The sequence below is a fragment of the Drosophila busckii genome, chromosome 2R, assembly GCF_011750605.1.
Source record: "Drosophila busckii strain San Diego stock center, stock number 13000-0081.31 chromosome 2R, ASM1175060v1, whole genome shotgun sequence".
Lineage (NCBI taxonomy): Eukaryota > Metazoa > Arthropoda > Insecta > Diptera > Drosophilidae > Drosophila > Drosophila busckii.
In genome coordinates, this window is record NC_046605.1 from 8,441,533 (window position 1) to 8,463,566 (window position 22,034).

General features: G+C 38.7%; 6 protein-coding genes across 7 annotated transcripts in view; 2 read left to right on the forward strand and 4 right to left on the reverse strand.

Moving 5' to 3' along the window:
• Positions 1 to 2,745: 2,745 nt before the first annotated feature.
• On the forward strand, positions 2,746 to 3,256 carry LOC108594826. The gene is made up of 3 exons (XM_017979964.1): positions 2,746 to 2,798; positions 2,862 to 3,055; positions 3,118 to 3,256. Exons 1-3 carry the CDS (start codon positions 2,746 to 2,748, stop codon positions 3,210 to 3,212), a joined length of 342 nt encoding a protein of 113 aa, XP_017835453.1. The 3' UTR covers positions 3,213 to 3,256.
• Positions 3,257 to 3,521: 265 nt separating this feature from the next.
• Positions 3,522 to 4,434, reverse strand: LOC108594825 (serine protease grass-like). Its single transcript, XM_033293147.1, has 4 exons — positions 4,281 to 4,434; positions 4,181 to 4,223; positions 3,897 to 4,090; positions 3,522 to 3,827 (listed from the first exon to the last, which is right to left on the reverse strand). The coding sequence occupies exons 1-4, from the start codon at positions 4,363 to 4,365 to the stop codon at positions 3,766 to 3,768; spliced, it is 384 nt and encodes a 127-aa protein (XP_033149038.1). The 5' UTR covers positions 4,366 to 4,434; the 3' UTR covers positions 3,522 to 3,765.
• Positions 4,435 to 7,781: 3,347 nt separating this feature from the next.
• On the reverse strand, positions 7,782 to 9,216 carry LOC108595108 (serine protease grass; the record flags this gene model as incomplete). The annotated part of the gene is made up of 5 exons (XM_033293045.1): positions 7,782 to 8,408; positions 8,474 to 8,667; positions 8,753 to 8,798; positions 8,861 to 9,149; positions 9,208 to 9,216. Coding segments are annotated over 5 exons (951 nt in total), but the record flags the coding sequence as incomplete, so codon positions are not given.
• An 826-nt stretch (positions 9,217 to 10,042) lies between these two features.
• On the reverse strand, positions 10,043 to 11,142 carry LOC108595109 (serine protease grass). The gene is made up of 4 exons (XM_017980270.1): positions 11,061 to 11,142; positions 10,957 to 10,999; positions 10,716 to 10,903; positions 10,043 to 10,659 (listed from the first exon to the last, which is right to left on the reverse strand). The coding sequence occupies exons 1-4, from the start codon at positions 11,116 to 11,118 to the stop codon at positions 10,235 to 10,237; spliced, it is 714 nt and encodes a 237-aa protein (XP_017835759.1). The 5' UTR covers positions 11,119 to 11,142; the 3' UTR covers positions 10,043 to 10,234.
• A 1,825-nt stretch (positions 11,143 to 12,967) lies between these two features.
• Positions 12,968 to 13,311, forward strand: LOC108595822. Its single transcript, XM_017981113.1, has one exon. It carries the CDS (start codon positions 13,023 to 13,025, stop codon positions 13,170 to 13,172), a length of 150 nt encoding a protein of 49 aa, XP_017836602.1. The 5' UTR covers positions 12,968 to 13,022; the 3' UTR covers positions 13,173 to 13,311.
• A 1,285-nt stretch (positions 13,312 to 14,596) lies between these two features.
• Positions 14,597 to 22,034, reverse strand: part of LOC108596824 (myosin-M heavy chain) — a 70,409-nt gene continuing 62,971 nt past the window's right edge. Inside the window, exons 3-8 of one of the 2 annotated variants that reach the window (XM_017982940.2) lie at positions 21,790 to 21,984; positions 20,530 to 20,695; positions 20,310 to 20,463; positions 19,534 to 19,679; positions 19,244 to 19,457; positions 14,597 to 16,803 (exon numbers count right to left, since the gene is read on the reverse strand). In XM_017982940.2, the coding sequence (XP_017838429.1) occupies positions 14,777 to 16,803; positions 19,244 to 19,457; positions 19,534 to 19,679; positions 20,310 to 20,463; positions 20,530 to 20,695; positions 21,790 to 21,984 (2,902 nt within the window). In that variant the 3' untranslated portion in view covers positions 14,597 to 14,776. Of the gene's footprint in view, positions 16,804 to 18,427; positions 18,586 to 19,243; positions 19,458 to 19,533; positions 19,680 to 20,309; positions 20,464 to 20,529; positions 20,696 to 21,789; positions 21,985 to 22,034 lie in introns of those variants that run through there. The other variant, XM_017982941.1, reaches the window with a different exon arrangement.

Sequence of the window (22,034 nt, forward strand, 5' to 3'; positions counted from 1 at the left end):
AATGTATTTATTGTAATCTAGGCATGTTTACTTTTGAGTGACAGTCAGTGAACATCGCTGGCCACAAGCCGCACTCGACTCTGTAATGTTGGCTGCGGGCGTTGATGGCTTTATTGCAAATGGGGCGTGGCATATGTGACTCGTTGCCCATTGACAGATGTGTGTCGAGTGATATGAGCAAGCAGAGAGAGAGAGAGAGTAAAACTTGTAGCACTTGGGTAAACAGTTTGCTCGCTTGCATGTCCTTTTGCCCGTCCGGGGAATTGAAATGCTCAGGAAGCGCTTCGGAATTAGCTTTTTGCATACAATAAATCATAATAAATTGAGAGCAGCAGCGTTGGCCAATTGAAATAGCATTCAACTCAACTCCAAAGGGGCAACTGAGCGGGGGCATAAGCAAACATTTAATGGCGTTGCATGCAAATGTTGTAAGCAGTGGCAACAGTGGAGGGATTAAGCGCAGTTTTTCTCTTTTTATTTTTATTGCCACAATGCTTTTTTTCATGTTTGTTTTCTGCTTTTTTTTTATAGCTTTGCCCAGGCACGGACAACAATTACGCGCATTATCCTTTCGACTTGAGTCAAAGATGCAGACGTAGACGGAGCCGTAGCCGTAGCCGGAGTGTGGCGATAACACGGCGTTTGCTTAAACAAGCATAAATGGTAGCTGCTAAAAAAGAAAAGTGCTGCGCAATTTTAATTTGGCTAAGTAGAAGCCAGTGACAGTGACTTAGAGAGCAGCAGAAAGAGACAGCAGGACAGCCCAAAAATAAAAGAAGCAGAAATGTATACAAGCATTAAGTAGCTTGGACAGCAGCCTCGACTGACAAATTCGCTGGATTGTCCTTGAAGAGCATAAAAAATATTATTTAAACTATAACAATCAATACTGTGTACTTTAAATTATATCTAAAAATATAAATATAATTTTAATCAGCATTATTCGATGCGTTTGTTACTAAAAGTGAAGGTTGAAGCGCAATCTTTTTTGTAAGACTACAAAATGAATTAAAATAAAAAATACTAAGAAAAATTAAAGAAAGAATTAAATTTTATTAAAATGCTACTTGAAATACATAATTTTGAACTTTTAATTAAATTGTTGTTATAAAAAACAAAATACTAAGATGTTGACTAATGTTGAAAATCAATTTTTAAATACAACAATTTGCAAGCTTTCAACAAATCCATTTTGAAAATTCTGTAAAAAATGCCTAATAGCATATAAAACTAATATTAAAAATCAGCATAATATATTCTCAGAAATACAATTTGAAAAAACTAAGTCATATATTTTGAAAATATTTGTGCAATGTGCAGTTATTTGATTTAAGATTTGCTGATTTCTTAATTAATGCCACCATACCCCATGCTTATGTTTAGCAAGGGGTGTGCCCGGTGTAGCTATAAAAACGCTAATTTAATTTTAACTTTGCTGACGTTTGTAGCCAGCGCCAGGACGCAGGACTTGCACCCTTTAGCCGCCTGGCTTAAGCGCGTGTCTGTTGGCTTATTTCCTTTTGTGTTTGATTTCGTCGTCAGCGTCTTTTTTGGGGCGTTTTATGCTTGTGGCACACTTTTTGCAACGCATTAGCCAACTGCCCAGCACCGAACGCCCCCCTCCCCGCCCTTAACAGACTAAAGTCAGACGAAAGAGTAAAAGTAAAATATTTGCCCGGCCATTGCAAGTGAGCAACGCTGATTGCGGCACTAAAATGAAACGAGTTCTTGTGCGACGATAAGATTTTCCACATTCCCTGCCCACTCCACACTCCCCACTTTCCAACAACCAACAAGCCACGCACATTGTGCGCTCTCGATTTAATCGCACTGAAGTTTGCCCATTTGCTGCTGCCGCTGGCCATTTTAACTTGCTTTTTATTTTTGAGGTAAGCAAACTTAGACTAGCGCCTAGAATGAGCAAGCTCCGTTTATCTATGTGACTAACTCGCAGCCAGTTGTCACCTATGCCCTCAGCTTGCTGCTCTAATCGACAGCGAATTGGCTGCCATAGCAAAGTAACCAGCGTTGACCAAATTCGTATTCAGCAAGCATCTCCGATAAGCATAACAATTGTCGTCAAGTAAATGTCGCCCACACACCTTACGGCTGCCTGGCTGGCTGGCTGGCTGACTGAGTCTGGGCCTGGGCCTGGTCCTGGGGCTTGGGTCTGTGCCATGTGGCAACAAATCGTCGCCAGCTGGCAGCGACAATAAAACGTTTTACAATGTAACTAAGGCGACGACATGCCGCTGCCTGAGGACATTGCCTCGCATCGAAATTGTTTGCTACTTCACATGTGGCAATAATGTGCGAATCGTCTGCGGCAAGTGCAACAAAGTTGTTAATTGTTTATAGCGGACTGTGAGTGAAAGTCTGGCCAAGTAAATTTTGAGTTTACTCAGTTTAATAGACTCCGAGCATATTCGTATGCATTCCAATTTCCAAATTTCTTGCTAAACAAAAAACCAATTTTAATTATTTGAAGCAATAGAAGTCATTGCACTCCAAATTGTTTTCTTGTTCCGTTTTCAAGCAACTAAACCAGCACTTCCTATGCGCCTGATCTTAATCTATATATAGCACTATATATATTCCGCTCCCTTCCAATCAGACACGCGACGCGTCAGCTGGTGCCTTCATGTGTGTTTATTTATAGTAAAGTAGTGCCAGCTTCACAGACTACCCCAAAACCAAGCGCATTTCTTCTTAGAACCAACCAGCGCTAGTTCATCGCACAGCGTCATGGAGAGCGGAACTCTCCCTGTCCCGGTTTTGCCTTCCTACGCGCAATCTTGGTACGTGCTTGTGGCTTTTTATCCGCAAGTCTGTCTATATAAATTTCTATCCACAATTTGCAGCATCGAGCCGCGTAAGTCTTCGCTTTGTCAGGCGTTCTTTCCCTACAAGACACTGAGGGAACCCGATCCGGTTATCATACTCATCACCTTGGCTGTTGTCATTGGCTCCTTCTGTCTGCTCAGCGGCTTCATACTGCTCTGTGCTGTGTCCAAGGCGTGGCAGGACGAAACCTCCGAGGCCATTCTACTTATGGGTGAGCTACAAAAGCAAATTAATTAATGTAATATATGTATAATTGCTCTTGGCATACGATAGGCATTGGCTTCTTCATCACTTCGCTATCCTTTGTTACCTGGAATCTGACAAAGGCTCAGCGCTTAAATCAACCAGCGGACACACTCACAGTCTAGGAAATTCACGAGCTTTGCATTTATTTGCTTCAAAGATATATACTGAAGGCTATGCAGCAACTAATGTCTACAGTTTTATATTTACAAAAACAGAACATAGTTATTATTAACCTTTTATTTTAAGACGACTATAGCAGTATAATATTACTTTAAATTCATGTACATATATTGAAGTTTTAGTTACAATTGTTAAAAAAAAGACGCGATACTTATGGTTCGACTATTTTTTCAGCGATCCAGGACATAAATTTACCCACATTGGTGTATACACCTGGAAATCCATTACCGCAATGTTTTGAACCACGGCTGACAATTCCAAACTGTACAAATCTTTCTCTTTGATTAAAATACTCTACATAGGTCAATGGACCACCAGAGTCGCCATTGCAAGCATCTCCCATAGTGTCTCCAGCACAGATAATAGATGAATTATATTCTTTGTCGTAAGCACGACTGCAATTTTCTCGGGGTATTTTGCGTATAACCGATTCCTGTAAAGTATCCGCTCTTGCCAAAGTTTCAGTTTTACCCCAGCCTGTTACTCGAAACTGCGTCAGCATTTCGGGTTTTTCTTGTAGCTCCTTGGTCTCGGGAAGACAGATGGACTAATGTTTACTGCAATGAAATGAAATATTTCATGAGTAAGCTTTTGTCACATAATGTTATTTGCTAATGATAAGTTACACTTGATTTCCGCATTCCTTTTTAGTTTGATAAGCGCTATATCATTAAGGCCAAGAATTGAAGAGAAATTCTCATGTACAAAAACGCGTTCAATTTCAAAATCTTCAACTGGAGGTGCACATATTACTCTTCCTCTAGACTTTATGCAGTCACGGTATGTCGATAATGTATGCTCACCGAAACGAACTGAGGTACTGATAAAAATTAAATGAAAGCGCATGGTTATAATATTATTCTAATATTAATATTATATTATAATATTAATATTCTTTAAATAAACTTACACATTAACATTAACCACACAATGCGCAGCTGTGAGCACAAAACCTGATAAAAGCTTTAAGATTAATTGTAAATTCATTTGGATTTATATGAAAATCTTACGAGTCGTTATAAGCGTAGCACCACATCTAAAGTTTTCAAAACCGAATACAATTGACTTAAGCAAGGCCATCCATGGTCTGGACATTAAGTTTACAGCGTATCCATTTATAGTTTGTGGCACCGGATTTAATTTACCGCATTCCTGTTTGCTCAACACTTGCAGTCCAAAGATTATTAGCAAGGATGGCAACTTAATATTTGAGTCTGGCAGCAAACAAAAACCTGTCAGTTGTAACTGGAACTTGAATTCTTGAACTTTAAATTTATATATATATATATATGTATATATTAACCTTATCTCTATTCGGGCAAAGGGAGCTTTTTATGTAAACTCTTTCTATGCGTTTAAGTCGCCCCCCCCCCCCCCCCCCCCCCTATCTTTTTGTCTTTTTGCCACATTTCATTAATTTTGAGACATCCTTTATTAGTGGGACATACAGTGTCCATGTCTCTCCAATCTTTTTCTCAGACATGTGGATAGTTTTTGTCTTAGTTAACAATGGCGCAAAAATTGGGTTTTTTTTTTACATTTTTAAAATTTTTATTTTTTAAGTTAAAGAAAGGTCATTTGGTTTGTTTTTTCGGGCTTTTGGAAATCTTACCGGCCGGGAAAAAAATTTTTTTTTAAGGCTTTGGTATAAATGGAAGTGCTGATATTAAACACAACAGAAAGCAAACGTCTCTTAGAGAAGGCATTTCACATTTACGCCTGACTTGAAACTGCTGAATATTTCTATGAGATTGTATTTTATATACTCAGAATTATGGAATTTCAGAGTTCTTTAGAACAAGACCGATAACCTAATCAGCAAAGCGAATACAAATTTGTTACTGCAAATGTAAAATATGTATAAATATATATATATATATATGTATAAGTGCGCATTTATCTACACTTCTTTGCTTGTATGTTTTATGTTTTTATATCTATACTATAGTGAAAATCAAAATTTCTTTTAATAAGTGAGTATATTTATTGTTTTCTTTTATTATGAGTTATTTATTGCAAGACATATTATTCACGATTCGTTCATCTTTTCAGCGATCCATGAAAGAAATTTACTCACATTGGTGTATACACCTGGAGCTGCGATACCGCATCTACGTGAACCACCGCTGACAATTCCATACTGGATAAATCTTTGTCTTTGATGGAAATAGTCCACAAAGGTCAATGGACCACCAGAGTCGCCATTGCAAGAATCTCCCAAAGTGTCTCCAGCACAAATAATAGATGAGTCATATTCTTTGTTGTAAGCACGCTCGCAATTTTCTCGGGGTACTTTCCGTATAATCGATTCCCGTAGGACATCAGAATATTCCCCAGTTTCAGTTTTACCCCAGCCTGTTACTCGCAACTGTGTCAGCAATTCGGACTTTTTTCGTATCTTCTTGGTTATGGGTAAACAGATGGGTCTTATGTGTGCTGCAATGCAAAAATTGTTGAGTGAATCAGAATTTATCAATTATTACTTTCTATTAACTATTAAGTACATTTGGTTGCTGCATTCCCCTTTAGCTTGATAAGCGCTATATCATTAAGGTTTTTCTCCTTCGAGTAATTCTTATGTACAAAAACGTTTTCAATTTCAAAATCTTCAACTGAAGGTGCACAGGTTTCATTTCCTCTCAAGCTTTGGCAATCTTTAGGAGTTGATAATGTATGCTCCCCCAAGCGAACTGACAAACTGTTAAATATTTAATAAATAAATAATTGTGTGCATTTGAATAATCTAAAAATACACTTACAGTGTGCTGTCAATACAATGGGCTGCTGTTAGTACATAGCCTGATTAAATTATAAAATATTTTAGTATTACCGATGATATTATTAACTGAGTAACTTACGACTCGAAATGAGGGTGCCCCCACACTGGAATGTCATATTTCCATTATGTAAATCATATAACAGCAAAGCCATCCAGGGTCGGCTCATAACCGTTACAATTTTTTCACGTATAGTCTGTGGTACGTTATCAAATAAGCCGCAGTCTTCAGCATTCAACAAGCGCATCGCAGCACTTACTGGAGGCTCTCTAGTTGGCTGTATTAAGTCTTCACAGCAAACATGATCCTATCAATACATTTTGTCACTGAAGTTATTCTTTACAAATAAATAGAGTCATATTTACCTGTGTTATGACAGGACAATGGGAGTTTCTTATATATGTTTTTGTGGCATTATCCATTCGTCTTTCACGTCCTTTTAGCACCACGTCGTATTTTCTTGGACACTCAGTAATGGGCATACAGTGACCTTGTGTTCCATCTCTTGTTGTACATGCCGCATAGCTATTTTCTAGTTTGTGCGTAAATAAACTTCAATATTATTTAAGCGTTCGCTCGTTTTCGATTTAACTAACGGGTGCTATGAGCTTTAATGAGTTGAAGTGCTGATATTAAGCACAACACAAAGCAAAAGCCTCGAAGAGAACTCATATTGCGCTCATGCTTGCCAGCCAACTGTTTAATGCTGCAAATAGATTGCAGTTTATATAGATGCCTTCAATAAAAACAGTTATTTTTAAATTTGAATTATCAATATCAAGCAACACTTACTCCAAGCCTGAGCTATAAGACTGATAAAAGACACAGAGCAAAGTAGAAGCTTCTTATGCGATTCATGTCAAATCGAAGTATACAACTCTACTAACTTACATATATACATTTCAGTTATCTTAATTCAAGGAAATGCCTAACATTCTTGAGTATGATTTATATTGATTAGCTATCGCTTTTAATTTCAACTCAACGCACGCACCCACATAAATGTTAAATATCTATTTATAGTTTGCAGAAAGTCTTAAACTAATAACAGGGACAATATATTCTCTTCTCTGCACTTGTGTGCTGTGCTCGAAGCATTTTATATCAGATTATTAATATTAGAGCTACAGTGCATGTTAAAGTTAGGCGAACCCAACTTTCATGCGCACTTTGAACAGAAAACCCAAAGAGAATACTCGAACTCCTTCACTTTAGTAAGAGAAGGATTAGGATGCTGTCGGGAGTCTCAACGGGCCATTGCCATATTGGTGGTCCATATCATGACTTCTGTCGCAGCTGTATAGACATCGAACAAGAAGAAAGTCTCCAACATCTCCTCTGCGAAGGTCCGGCACTTCGCAAAAGGCGACTCCGATTCCTTCTGTGAGGGGCTAAGCAATCTAGTAGAGGTAAGGTTAGAAAATCTGGCAAGGTTTCTGGACTTCACAGGATGGTTCCAAGGGCACACCACCCCACAGGAAGCAACCACGGGAACTGTAGACCAACATAGACAGTTAACCCCACCTCTCCATACATCCCGTCAGCCACCACATAACCCCACCTATTCCGACAGACTAATTATTTTAAACTATTTATAATACAAAAATCAACAACATACATATATATTGATTTTAAAATTACAAAATGATAGTTCATTGTGTATTCGTATACAATAAATAAATACTATAAATAAATAAATTATCAAATGACGTAATGACCAACGGACACACTCACAGTCCCTAGAGAAAAAATGCAGGAGTTTTGCATTTATTTGCTTCAAAGATATATACTGAAGGCTATGGAGCAACTAATTTTATATTTACATAAACAGAACATAGTTATTCTTAACCTTTTACTTTAAGACGGCTATAGCAGAAATAATATTATTATAAATTCAATTACATATTTTGTAGTTTTAGATACAGTTGTTAAGGAAAAGTTGGAGATTTTATGGTTCGACCATTTTTTCGGCTATCCATGACAGAAATTTACCCACATTGGTGTATACACCTGGAAGTCCACGACCGCAATTATTCGAACCAGCGCTGACAATTCCATACTGAACAAATCTTTGTTTGCCTTTGACATAATCCAAAAAGGACAACGGACCACCAGAGTCGCCATTGCAAGCATCTCCCAAAGTGTCTCCAGCACAAATAATAGATAAATTATTATATGATGGTCTCCTGAAAGCCCGACAGCAATTTTCTCGGGGTACTTTGCGTATAATCGATTCCTGTAAAGTATCCGCACTTGCCAAAGTTTCAGTTTTACCCCAGCCTGTTACTCGAAACTCTCTCAGCGATTCGGACTTATCTTGTATCGCCTTGGTAATGGGCAAACAGATGGGTCTTATGTGTGCTGCAATGCAAAAATTGTTGGGTGAATCAGAATTTATCAATTACTACTTGCTATTTATAACTTACACTTGGTTTCTGCATGCCCCTTTAGTTTGATAAGCGCTATATCATTAAGGCCATGACTTGCAGAGAAATTCTCATGTTTAAATACGCGTTCAATTTCAAAATTTTCAACTGGAAGTGCACAGGTTACTCTTCCCTTCGAGAATCCGCAATCTCTATCAGTTGATATTGTATGCTCCCCTAAGCGAACCGAGATACTGGTAAATATTAAATGTAGAATAAATGCATTAATATATAAGCTATGCTGGCAATATTCCAAAAATATTCCAAATATGCACTTACAGTTCATACAATGGGTTAATACAATGCGCTGCTGTTAGTACATAGCCTGTTTATAGTCGTATAAAATGTTTTACTATTAATTGGCATATTATATATTGCTTAACTTACGACTCGAAATTAGGGAACCGCCACAAAGGAATTTTTCTCGACCATCACCCGTTTTAAATTTCAGCAGAGCCATCCAGGGTCGACTCTGCACAATTACTTGGTATCCATTTATAGTCTGTGGCACGTTCCCAAATGAACCGCAGCCTTCAACATCCAACAATTGCAGCACAGGACTTGGAGTTGTAGTTGTAGTTGTGGTTGTAGTTGTTGTTTTATTTCTTCTTGTATTTGTTGTTATATTTATTGTTGTTGTATTTGGCTGTATAAGGTCTTCACAGCAAACATAGAACTAACAATAGACTTTACAGTTTGCTATATTCCCTAGGAAAAATATAAATCATATTTACCTTTTTTCTCTTAGGTTATTTATATAGGTTTTTGTTGCCTTATCCATTTGTCCTTTTAGCACCGCGTCGTATATTCTTGGACACTCATTAGTGGGTATACAGTGACCTTGCCTTCCATCTCTTCTTGTACATGCTGGATAGTTATTTTCTAATTTGTGGGTATATAAACTTCAATATTATTTAAACTTTTACTCGTTTTGGATTTAACTAACGCGTGTTTTGAGCTTTATAGAGTTGAAGTGCTGATATTAAGCACAACACAAAGCAAAAGATTCGAAGAGAAGTCATATCGGTCTCAAGCTTGCCAGCCAACTGTTTAATGCTGCGAATAGATTGCAGCTTATATACTCAAAATTGTTGCTCCCAGAGGAATTGTTATCAAAGTTTTGAATTCTTTGAAATTGTATGCCAATTATGGTGTTTGACGTATCAGTATATGTTGAGTAGTACTTATTTGAAAGCAATTGAGTGTTTTGCTTGCAAGTTGCAACAACCATTTGATTGATAAAAAAAAAAAAAGGAACAAGCTAGGACGCAAGTAACTTCTCAGTTATGCAAGCTATGAACTTTCCAACATTTGTATAGACAGCTGGCATGCAATGTACAGGATTTTGATCTTTTCTCCAACAAAACGTAGCGTCATTATCTGTTTTGCCTTCAATAAAAACACATTTATTAATTCAAGCAACACTTACTCCAACCCTGAGCTATGCACAGTGATAAGACTAATTTATTCATATTAAATCGAAGTATATATTACTTACTTATATACTTTTATGTTATCTTATTTCAAGGAAATACTTAACATTCTTGAGTATGACTTATATTGATTCGCTATCGCTTTTAATTTCAACTGAGTTGCACCCACATAAATGTTAGAGTCTAAGTCTTAAAATAATAACAGGGGCAATATATTCTCTTCTCTGCACTTCTCAATGCATTTTATTTTTGATACGATCGCGACAGTGCTTGTTATAATTTATTTAACATTCTTTTATCAGCTTGCAATGTTTCAATTCAAGTGAAGTTATGTTGCGACTAATTTCTCAGCGATCCATTGTATATATTTTCCCACATTTGTATAGACACTTGGTGTACCCCTATAACAGCTATCGTAACCGTAAGACACAATGCCACATTGCACAAATCTTTGCCTGCCTTGAATATACGTAACATACGACAGTGGACCTCCAGAGTCGCCTTTGCATGAATCTCCTCGAGTATCGCCAGCACAGATAATATTTGAATCGATTGCAGTCATATCGAAGCCTCGGGTATTATTTAAGGCTGCAATGCAGTCGCTGCGCGGCACCTTATATATATAAGATTCACGAAGTTCAGCTGATTCTCGTCCTCGCTCAGTTACGCCCCAACCAGTAACATAAAGCGATTTCGTAGATTCGGGCTCTTGTAATTCATTTGTTAATGGCAAGCAGATGGGCTTGATATGGGCTGCAAATAATTAATATATATAAGTATATAGTGTATATTATATAAAAGCTACTAACATTTAATAACAACAGCTCGCGCCAGTTTGATAAGCGCTATATCATGTTGCTGTCGCTTAGAGTTTTCATGCACAAAGACGCGCTCGATATTAAATTCTTCAATCGGATCTGAGCAGACAATGCGATTCTTATGGCGATTGCAGTCTTTTACAGAATTTCTTATGTGCTCTCCCAAAACTACAGATGTACTGCAACAAATATAGTAGTAAAAGCAAATAAATATATTAAGTATAGTGCTTACAGTTTTTGGTCCTTCACGCAATGAGCAGCTGTGAGCACAAAGCCTGTAACGAATTTTAACACTTATGAATTTTACTTTTTTTTAGAGATATATACTAAACTTACGATTTGTAATAAGTGTACCGCCACAAGTCATACTTTCGTTATACTTTAGTAAAGCCATCCAGGGACGGGAACCTATTTTAAGAAAGTGTCCAAGCGCAGTTTGTGGTGTTGGTTCAAATAAGCCGCAGTCTTGTTGCTCCAGCAGCTGAAGTCCTGGCGATTTGGGTGCGGAATCTTCACAACAGACATCAGTCTATGGCATACAATTTATATTAATATGCTAGTTATATAAACACAAATACTAACCGTCCTAGCACAGATGTGAAGACCGTTTCGTAGGTAGTTTTTTTGCTTGTCAGTCATATTTTTCACATTTTGTACAGATTTAAATTGTGAACACTTTCTCCAGTTCACACAGTGACCAGGCGTCTTATCCTTTCGCTCACAATTTTCTGTTATGCATTCAATATTATTATTTATTTTTCGAAATTGAATTAAAAACAAACTTACCTTGAGCCATAAGAAGTGGCAATGATAATATTAAGCACAAAGCGAAACACAAAATTCTTAGTGCAGCCATTGCAATTCGAAGTGTAAGCAGCTACTGTTGTAATGCGCTCTCGGATCGTTAATTATATAGCTTGTAAGTTTCTATAAATTGCATAATTATCAGCATAGTCTGCGTAACTGTAAACGTTCCAAGAAAATAAATTATACATTTATCGTTTTACCTTATCAAAAGTCCAGCATGATTTGCTGATTATGGCAAAAGTGCATTGCTCAACTCTAACCCGCAGCAAACGCACTGCGTCTATATATAATGTATGTACGTATATATCAGATTATCGCAAATCTAAAAAAAGGACAAAGAAAAGAGTTAATACTAGCATTTGTATATAATTACATAGCTGATTTTTATTTAGAGCTGCTTAATTTTTATATCCTTGCAATAGCTTATACAAATATTTATATATAATATTCAATATATGTTTCAAGCAATAGCTGTTGCAATTTCTACTAATATTTACTATTATTTTATATTAGTTATTTTGAAATTTTAAGTATGAAAACTTAGCTCTCTCGCGCTCTCTTATTTACAATTAAAACGGACTGCTAAGATTTAAAAATATTTAAAAAATCTAAGCAAAATAATTATAAAAAAAACGCTAGCATTTTGGATAGAGAAGGCAAATTGCGACGGAAAAGGCTAAAAGGGCATCAATATATAACTAAATATATTAGACAATAGCTCATAGTTTTCTTTCAAATGCAGCCAGGTAGGCGCTGGCTAAGCCTCAGTTTGAGTTGACCCGCAGTACAGACAACATGCCACATTTGCAACGTTTGCTGCTTGCCACAGCTGTGCACATTTTGCAGCTGCCACAGCCATTGCTGCAGAAAATATGCAACTTCCTGCAGCGACCGAGATCTCAACATTACATGCGGCAAGTGTTTAAATAGAAACAAACGATTCCAGTTAAATATAAATATATTCTCTTTAATTGTGTTTATAGATTCATGCTTAGCAATCTTTGCCCCATTTAAGAGCGACATTGAGTCTGCTGCAAAGCTAAAGTTATATATATATATGTATATATAATATATAATCAGCAAAGCAAAGAAATTTTTGTGTAGCAGCGTAATATTTGCTTAAAATAATTTTTAAAAAACATGTATCATTTTATAAAAAGAATAAATAAAGTCAACTATTGTTTTTTTTTGGAAGTGTATAAAATTGTTTAAGCAAAACAAATCAACGCGTGCTGAAGTGTACGGCATTTGAATGTGAAATTGATCAATCAGTTGAAAGAGCGACAGTTTCCCCAACTGATTACGTTTGACGGGGAATTCTCTAGACGAGCTCTGAGCTGAGCTGAGCGCTGCTGCTCCGCTGCTGGGTAAAACACAAATACAAAAAAATGCTGAGAGATTTGGCATATATAAAGAGACCTGTGCTCAACATTCTACACATTCAGTTATCTACAGCAACTCGTACGTGATTTAACAATCAGTGGAGCTACCATGTCGGATCAGAGCTATAGAAAATACGCGTTTGCTTTTGTGTTGCGCGCCTTGGCAGCTGCGAGTCTGCTCGTGGTGATGAGCGCTATATATCGGGACGATGATGATCCCAGCTCGCATTATATACATCCCAGACGTGTCATGCAATAAGCCAGCCAGAGCTGTTCAACTATAATGTGTTAATCTTAAGTTCTAAACATTATTATTATTAATATTATTTACAATACTTTCACCAGTGCTTAAGTGTTTTATGTTCAATAAACAAATTACGCTGTATTGAAATTCCCCAGCTGGCAGTTTGTTTATCTTAAACTGTTAGCAACCGCTAATTTGCTTCTGGGTATATGAGGCTTGTGCGATTTCCCCCAGTTATTATTAATGGGCAATAAAAATTGCAAGTGTATGTTAAAACTCGTTTATGTTTTATTGCTACTAATTACTTATTCTATAATGTATTTATTTCCGCTAATATGCAAGTTTTTGCTAAATTTACATTTTGCTGGGGTTCACTTCTATTTACTACAGCTTTATATTGATTATAATTTAGCTTGTTATCAATTGCAGGCCTTGTTGTTGTTGTTGTTGTCACAAGATTTGCCTCGTTCTGTGCTCTTCTAGCATTATGTCGTCTTCGCAATAATAATTTCATGCTGTATTTTTAAATGCGATTTAAAGATTAATTTAAAAACTCATTTATTGTGCGTTATATAGCAAAAATGTAAAACAATTGTTTAAACAAGTGCAATCTGTTTCCTATTGATATTAAATCCATTCATTTATTGTAGCTGCGTTTATTGCACGCCACTCATTTATTATTCTAGCAGTGTACTTTAAAATCTTTATATTCGAATTTTTTTGGGAGTTCTTTCAACTTTGTTTGGGCACTTTTTGATGATTTTCAAGGCTAACAAACAATGCAAACATTTTGTTCTGCATGCGCCGCAAACAAATGCGCAATGGAATTTTACACTGCTCTGTATTAGAGTTATTGCTTAAATAATCCGCTTATATGTAAGGCTCTTACTCAGCTAAACGAAATAATTAAATAATAAATGAATCAATAATATAAATATCTACGTATTAATTCGATACAATGTCATAAAAATATGAAAGTATTTAAGATCGTTTATTTTTATAGCAACTTTATTGACTGTTTAAGTGGAGAAACCCAATACATAAACCTGTTTAGTAATGACACAAATTCAAAGCGGGCTGTTGAATAAAATAATTTGGTACATGAAGTGCTTTAAATAATTTGTAATTTAATATTCAGTACGCTTGACAATAAAAAGAATAATAAAACGTTTTAATGTATTTTATTTAATGTATGTAATCCACTGTAAATTTTAAACTGAGCACTGTAATGTTAAATATGCTCGATAACGAAAGCGATGTCTTGCCCCAGCACTTTTATAAGACACAAACCATATTTTGGCAGCCCTCACTCAGTAAACTTTCACTGCTAGTTCACAGATGGCGCCACTTTAACTTAGCTGAACTAAAGATTTTTTAAAACGTATTCAAAATCAATTATTTTATATTAATTGCCAAAGTACAAAATAATATATATATTGGTATTTTTATTAAATGACTTTGTAGTTAAGTATTTACACGCCTAGGGGCATTACTACATATAAAAAACAGTCAAATTACAGCAAACACTTAAGCTAAGGATCAGCAATTATATTTAGTATATGTACATAGTTTAATTTACGAAATACTTAGAAACAGCTAAATATGGCAATGGGCTGCGTCTACTTGTTAAAGTTCTCGATTTGCTGCAGTACCCAACTGCGCGAGGCCGCTTGGCTCAGATGCGGTGGACAGAGCACCGTTGCTGGCAGCTGCTGAGCAAGTTGCTCCTTGCTGGGCTTGGGTGCTATGGGCGGTGGTGGTGGCGGCGGACTTCTGGGTCGTGGGCGTGGCATTTTCAAATCAAAATCCAGACTACGCTTCTCATTGTTATCGTCGCTATAAATGGCCGAGTCACGAAAATCATTCTCCAGACTATCCTCCACCTGTTGCTCATACTCGAAGCTATTGTTGGAGCTGTGCGGCGGCTCCAGGCCGCTCATGCTGTCGCTGGAGGTGCAGGAGGAGCTGGTAAGCGAAAAGACAGAGTCACGCTGCAGCGAAGCCTCCGAGCTGGCAATAATGCTGAACAGCGTCTTGGGATCGGCATAATCCACATGCGCCATGCGCTCACCCACAGCCTCGCTGCCCTGGCGATGCAAAATGCTCTGACGGCACATTTCGCTGACATCCGAGACGCGGCGCTCCGGCGGACGATTGCCGGCAGCGCTGTGGCTCTGGCTGCGGGCAAAGGCCAAGCTCAGATTGTCAATGGACTTGAGCGCTCGCGGCAGCAGCGACAGCTCCGATTGGCTAACCTGCTCCAGAGCTGAGCTGCCGTTGCTTAGCAGACGCTTCATTAGATTCTTTGGTATGGCGCGTGTGCCGGCGTCTGGCGCATCCAGCTGCAGATTAATAACGGTACTTTGACTATCACGCTTAAGCGTTGCATCCGAACTGTTGCTGCTGGCGCTGCTGCTGCTGCTGCCGCGCTGCTGCAGCAGCGTTTCCTCGCCCACGCGTTGCAACACGCCCTCTGGCGTATAGACGAGCGTTACATAGTCGGACTCTGGACGCGACGCTGCAGCTGCGCGACGCTCACGCGGCTTCACCTGCTGCACGGACTTGGCGCGCGCCAGCACGGGCGAGAATTTATATGGGACATGCACATTGCGCAGCAGCGTTTCATAGATGGGCTCATCCTGCTGCTCAGCTTGCATCGCTGACTGCTTGGACTGCTGCTCCAGCTCCAGCGGTGGCGGCGAGCGTGAAGGCGGACGTGGCGGCAGAGGCGGCGGCGGCGTCGGACTGTTGGCTTGACTGTGACTCTCGCGTCGCTGCTTTTGCTTCTGATAGATGCGCTCGAACTCCTTCGTGTTCTTCAGCAGCTCCAGCACAATCTGTGCATCACGCTTGGACTTTTCCGCTGGCGACAGCTGCTCCACAGTTTGCTGCTGCTGCGGCGCAGGCGTCTCCTGCGCTTCTTCAGCCAGCTCCAGATGCTCCGTGGACTCGGTTATCTTCAGCACTGTGCTATCAAATTCATCCAGATCCATGTAGAACTTGGAGCAGCTTTCCTTTTTGCTGCTGCAGCGCTGCTTCTTCAAGGTGGCAATGCGCTTGGGCATAGTCTTGTGATTATACTGCTTGACCTCAAAGTAACCCTTGGCCTTGGCCTTGCGCTCGCTGAGATCGGGTTTGCTGCCACGCAGCGAGGCGGCGCTATCCTCATCCTCCAGCTCGTCCAAGCCAATGCGCGGCACCGACTTGCTGCGCTCCTTCAGCGCCAGCAACGGCGACTGCGACTTGGCGCGACTGTTGCGCTGCTGTCTCAATATACAAAGACACTCCTCCCCCTGCTCCGCACATTTGCACTCCGGCTCATTCTTGCTGGACGCGCGCTTGCCACCGCCGCTGCGATAACGCACTGCTGCCGCCAACTTCTGCAGCGCCGTATCATCCAAACTATTATTCCTGCTCAGCGGCTTGGCAGGCTTAGCTTGCTCCTGCTGCTGCTGCTGCGGCTGCTCCAGCGATTCGTTAAAGCTATCAAATGAGCTGGAATTGCTGATGGTCTTGCGCTTGAACTTGGAGTTGCGCCAACGTATCTCGCTGCGTCGGCAATTGTTGCGCCGCTCCAAGTACATGGGCGTCGAATTGCTGCTCGAGTGCAGGCTCCACTTCCAGGGACTGCGATCCGGCGTGCGATCTAAACACAAAACAGAAAAATACACAAATGGGCACAATATTAATTCACATGCAGTCGAAACAGTTGCAACAGTTTGTGTTTTTTTTGATTGAACAGCAAGCAGGTGCAAAGAATTCAAAGTTCAGAGTTCAAGTTGAAGAGTTCAAAAGTTCAAGTTGTAAGCCAAACACCAGCAGCCATACTAAGCTCTAAGCCAACAAAAGCTAAAACGCATGCAAAAATAATAAATAATTAAAAATTGTATTAAAAGGCAAATTTATTGCATTAAAAATAGCAGCGCAAGTTTATTAAGTGTGTTAATAATTTTTAAAAACTGCACTAATTATTTAGTTTAGTTCAGTGTAAATGCATTAAAGCAATAAATTGATTTAACATTTTTTTTATATATAAAGGCAAAGAATTTTGTTTCAAAAATAGCATATAGCCCTTCTTTATTAAGTTAAAAAATAAACTATAATTTTGATTGCAGCTCATTAGTTTTATTTAGTTTAAATTCATTAAAGCAACAAAGTGAAAAGGAATTTCTTTGAAAATGCAATTGTTGCACTTTTTAAATAACTCAATTAAGTTGCCAATTTACTAAAAGAATTGCAAATTTATGCATTGAATGCTTAATTTATTAATTACCATTGATATATGTATAATTATAAATTGACACTTGCGCACAAAGAACAAAACACGTGCAGGCTCATTGATCGTCCAGGCAAAACTAAACTCACCCCCGATCTTTGCTTTCGTTTTCAAGCGCTCGCTCAAATACGCTCTCAACAATGCTTAGGCGCTTTGCTTAAGGTGAGAGCGTCTTTGCTTTCGTCTTCTAATTCTCGCTCTCAACAATGCGTAACCATGATAGAATAATACAAGGTAGCGGACTGCGCTCTTAGGTTACTTAGCTTTTTCTTCCTTTTTGCTGCTTTCTCGCTCTCGCTGTTTTCGTTTTGTATACGGTGTGAGCGGGAGCGAATGAAGCTAAGTACCCAAACACTCAAAAAGAAGAGCGCAGTCCGCTACCTTGTATTAATGTATCATGTGCGTAACCACCTCGCTTAAGGTGAGAGAGTATGAGTGCGTGAGTTGAATTTTGATTGCTGCACACCAAAAGCGCAAGAGAGCGTAGCGTACGCGCGAGCCTAAGCAATTGAGCAAATTAACAGTGACCATCATTGAGCAACACTGCTTAAGCACTTTGGCTCTCAAACAAACTGCGCTCAGCGCATTGCTGACCACTGTAACGCTCGCTCAAAGAACAGTAATTTGAATTTAATGCTGATAAGACTTGCAAACACTTTCATGTGCTTTTCGTTTCATTGAAGCCTTGATTAGTAGTAGTTTGCATTTTTAAGTATAAGTAAGCATGCCAATAAAATAAAAATAATAATGTCAAGCCAATTCAAACACAAGCCATAACTAAATTAATTGTTTTCATTACGCAAAATACTTACTAGGCTATGCGCATAGTTTAATGTAGTTAACGCCAGAGCCGCAAAAATACCAGAAAAATCAATTTACTACATACGGATTAGAATTTAGCATAGCGCTAATGTTTACGTTTATAATAATGTTAAAAGCAATTAACAGTTATAGTTAAAACAGTTTTCGAAATAGTTATTAATTTGTTGTTGTTTTGTTTGATTAATTTTTTGGTTGGGTTTATAGCAAGAGTTGTAGCGCTTAGTTTTTCAGTCTCTGGTGTTTAGCCTTAGAACGCCTTAAAACGTTATTAAAGTTTTCTTTTCTTGTTTGGTTTGGGTGGTTTAGTTTTAGAATGCATCATTGGTAGTACTACAAAAGGTAAACATATAGGCAAAAAATTATATAGTATTCAAAAGTTGATTATTTACAATGTTAGTGACACCAAAAAACAAAAAAAAAAATGAGTTAGTAAATTAAATTGCCAAAACCAGCCACACACATAAGACGGTGACAACTAAATCATAAATCAACTTGCGCCGAGGCGTTTGCTGTCAACAAAAAATAAAATAGAGACACGATTTTGACCAACTAAGCTACCGGGTTAGAGAGAGAGATAAAAAAAAAACTGAACGAAAGCTCAATACACTTTTACATCAATTGTTTAACTTAGATTTACTAGAGTTTTTTCTTTTAAGAATGTGCAGCAAGTAACTTAGTGTTGTTTATTTTTGAGCCACTGTAGCTTCACTTGTGGTTATGTCATCTTTCAAGTGTAGACTACTCCAACAGCTGGAGACTTTTGGCAAGCTAACTGCAGCTGTTTGCCCGCATAACTGTAACTACTACCATCTATTTATCTAACACTGCCAAATTGTTATGTGATTTGAATAAGCAAACAAACAAATACAAATACAAATATACAAATAAACAGCGAGCGAGTGAGTGAGCGAGCGACAACAACATCAAAGCAAACACTTAACAAGTCAGTTATGGCACCAAGTTAAAGTTGGAACTGTGGGCAACTCACCTTCCTCGTTGCCCAGCTGATAGACAAGCTCCTTGGCGCGCGTGGGTATATCCAGCTTTTCCAGCATAACGCCTTTGATGTGCTGCGTCCAAATGCGCTTCTGTTCACGATTTCTGGCCGTCAGTTTGATTTGATTGCGCGGCTCATGAAAGGGTATTACATAGAAGCTAGTCGGCTCTCCTGGCAAATGTTCGCTCAGCATTAGATTCTGTTGCTGTTGAAGAAGATGAATATGATGATGATGAAGTGGCAGACATAGCGCGAGCGACTGGCAAATATGCGCAACTTACCGATATGAGGCTCTTGAACTGCAGACGACCGTCCTCCTTCTGCTTGGTAATGATCAGCATTGTCTCAAAGAGCAGCACCTGTCGCGGCTTGTTGTGCTGCTCCATCAACAGACCTTCGTGCCGTAGCTCACGCAAAACGCTTAGATCTGCAACAGAGTCCGAGACAGTTAGAGTGGGCGCTCAAGTGTTGTAAAAGTAACTAAGCAACGATTGTACTATACAATTGTGAATTCTAATGTAAAATATAATATAAGCTTGATGTGTAGTGATCATAGCAGCAGCTACACACCAAATTTGGTGTATCTAACTCATAAGGATTCTGAGTTCTTGCTGCTCATACAGACGGACAGCAGTCAATCGACTTAGTATGTCTACCATGTATCATAGAAATGTCATAGTGCGTAATAACAAAGCATATAATATATCTAATATATCTAATTTAATATATCCGTAACACAAGTCTTGATAAAAAATATAAATAAAGCATCTGGACATTTTTTGGATACAGACAATTTCCTTCTTTTGTATCGAACTCATATGGTTTTGTGAGTTTTTGCTGCTCATACAGACGGACAGGACTCAATGGAGTTGGTAAAATGTCATAGTCTAATTTTTCGATAAAGGCTTTACAATTATCTTGATAAAAATATAAGTAAAGCATTTGGACTTTTTTTTGGAATAATGTAAACCTTTTGTATAGATCTATTACAGTTTGTTTATATAACCTAAACTTAAATAAATATTCTAGACTCGAATGATTTTCAAATTCAGCGTACCTGGACCCATCCAGCCGTCTAGTATGCCCGACAGCTCCTTGACACGACTCTGTTGCTCCTGTTTGCGTTTGACCTGATCGATGTTGTACGCCACCTGACGCATAATCGCATATGCCTCGGCTACCTCCTTCACATCGCAATGCTTGCGCAGGCTCTACAAATAGCAGTAACATTAATATGAATCCATATTTTTCATAATAAAGCCCTTGGGCGCACTTACGTCCAGCAGCAGATGATACTTGAGTATGCGTTGCACCGGTTTCAGCAAATAGGAGCCCAGGGGCAGGCGATGTTGCAGATGCTTTTGCGTGGAGGCCAATAGTGAGTTGGTGTGCTTGGCCTGCAGCAGTTTGGTCAACAGCGAGATGGCTTCCGGGTAACTTGTGCTGCAAGCGACGCAAAAAGAAAAAAAGAAATAAAAACAAAAGGCTTAATAAAATCAAAAACTTGTGATTTATGGCACAAGCGCTGAGCGCTTCATCAGCCAAAAACAAAAAGAAATGAATTTAAATTTTAAATAAGCTGTAGGAGTAGACTACAAGCCGCAGTCCAGAGTTGGACTTGGCACACACACACACAGACAGACAGACACATGATGTATGCTCAACTGTCAGCCAGGGTGACAAATCAAACGGCGGCCATCAGCGCTGACCGACAAGCCGACAGGCCAACAGACCAAATGTCAGCGTCATAGTCATCGTCAGCGTCAGTGGCTTTAAATGGAACATGGCACTTGGAACGCCATATGGCGTGCCTGGACTAACAAAGATGCCATCGCCAATGTTCGTGCAGCGACTGCGGCTAAATCTCGCGATCAGTTTGTTAGCCTCCAAGCTCCGTTACACCGTTCTGGGGGCTTTGAATCACAGATTTTGGCAAACACGCCAGAGCCAGCGCCACCGCCAACCCACAATGCTGATTTTGAGAAAGTCACAGCAACTGCAGCGACTAGGAATAAATCACTAAAAACTGATAAATCGCTAAATTAACAAAGAGTTACGACTAGCGTCAAAGACGAATTGAAGATCGACTAGCAGTGGCATTGATGTATTGAAAGCTTGAGAGGCAATGTAAGCGAATTTTCAATGACACGTGATAAGTCGTTTAAGCCAATAGTGTTGGTAAGCGTAGGAAATTAAAAAAAAAACAGTATTTGACTATTGTTAATTATCATACTATTGTAGAGAATTGTATTAAAACATGCCTAGCGCACTTTTTATCAGCAGTGTTGGTTAACGTCAAAAGTACGAAAATAGTACTTACTAAGTAATGCTCTAATCTTTGGTAAACTTTGCTCAAAAGACTTCAGCAAAACTAAGTTAACTTAAGAAGATTTTACAACAGTGTTGTGTAACGTTCGTGTGACGTAAAATAAACAACGCTCCAACTTGAATAGTATGAATTTTTTAGAGCGCCCAAATAACATGTAGATTCGAACTTAAGCATAATCTTCTCTTTTAGTGTTGGTTAATGAACTCACCAATAGGTTGTATACACATCAAAACGTTCGCGCAGATTAATGAAGCATTTGGCGATTTTACCCGGCTCCATGCCCGAGTTGATGAGCTGCTGCAGCAGCAACGAGTTGAATTCGTAAATCTCTTCAATGTTGGCAAAGAGTATTTGCAATTCGTCCAAGCGCAAACAGGCGCGCTCTTTCCACTCCAACAGATAACTAAAGAGAGAACAGCATAAAGTTGTGTACAAAAGAGAAGAGAGTAACTC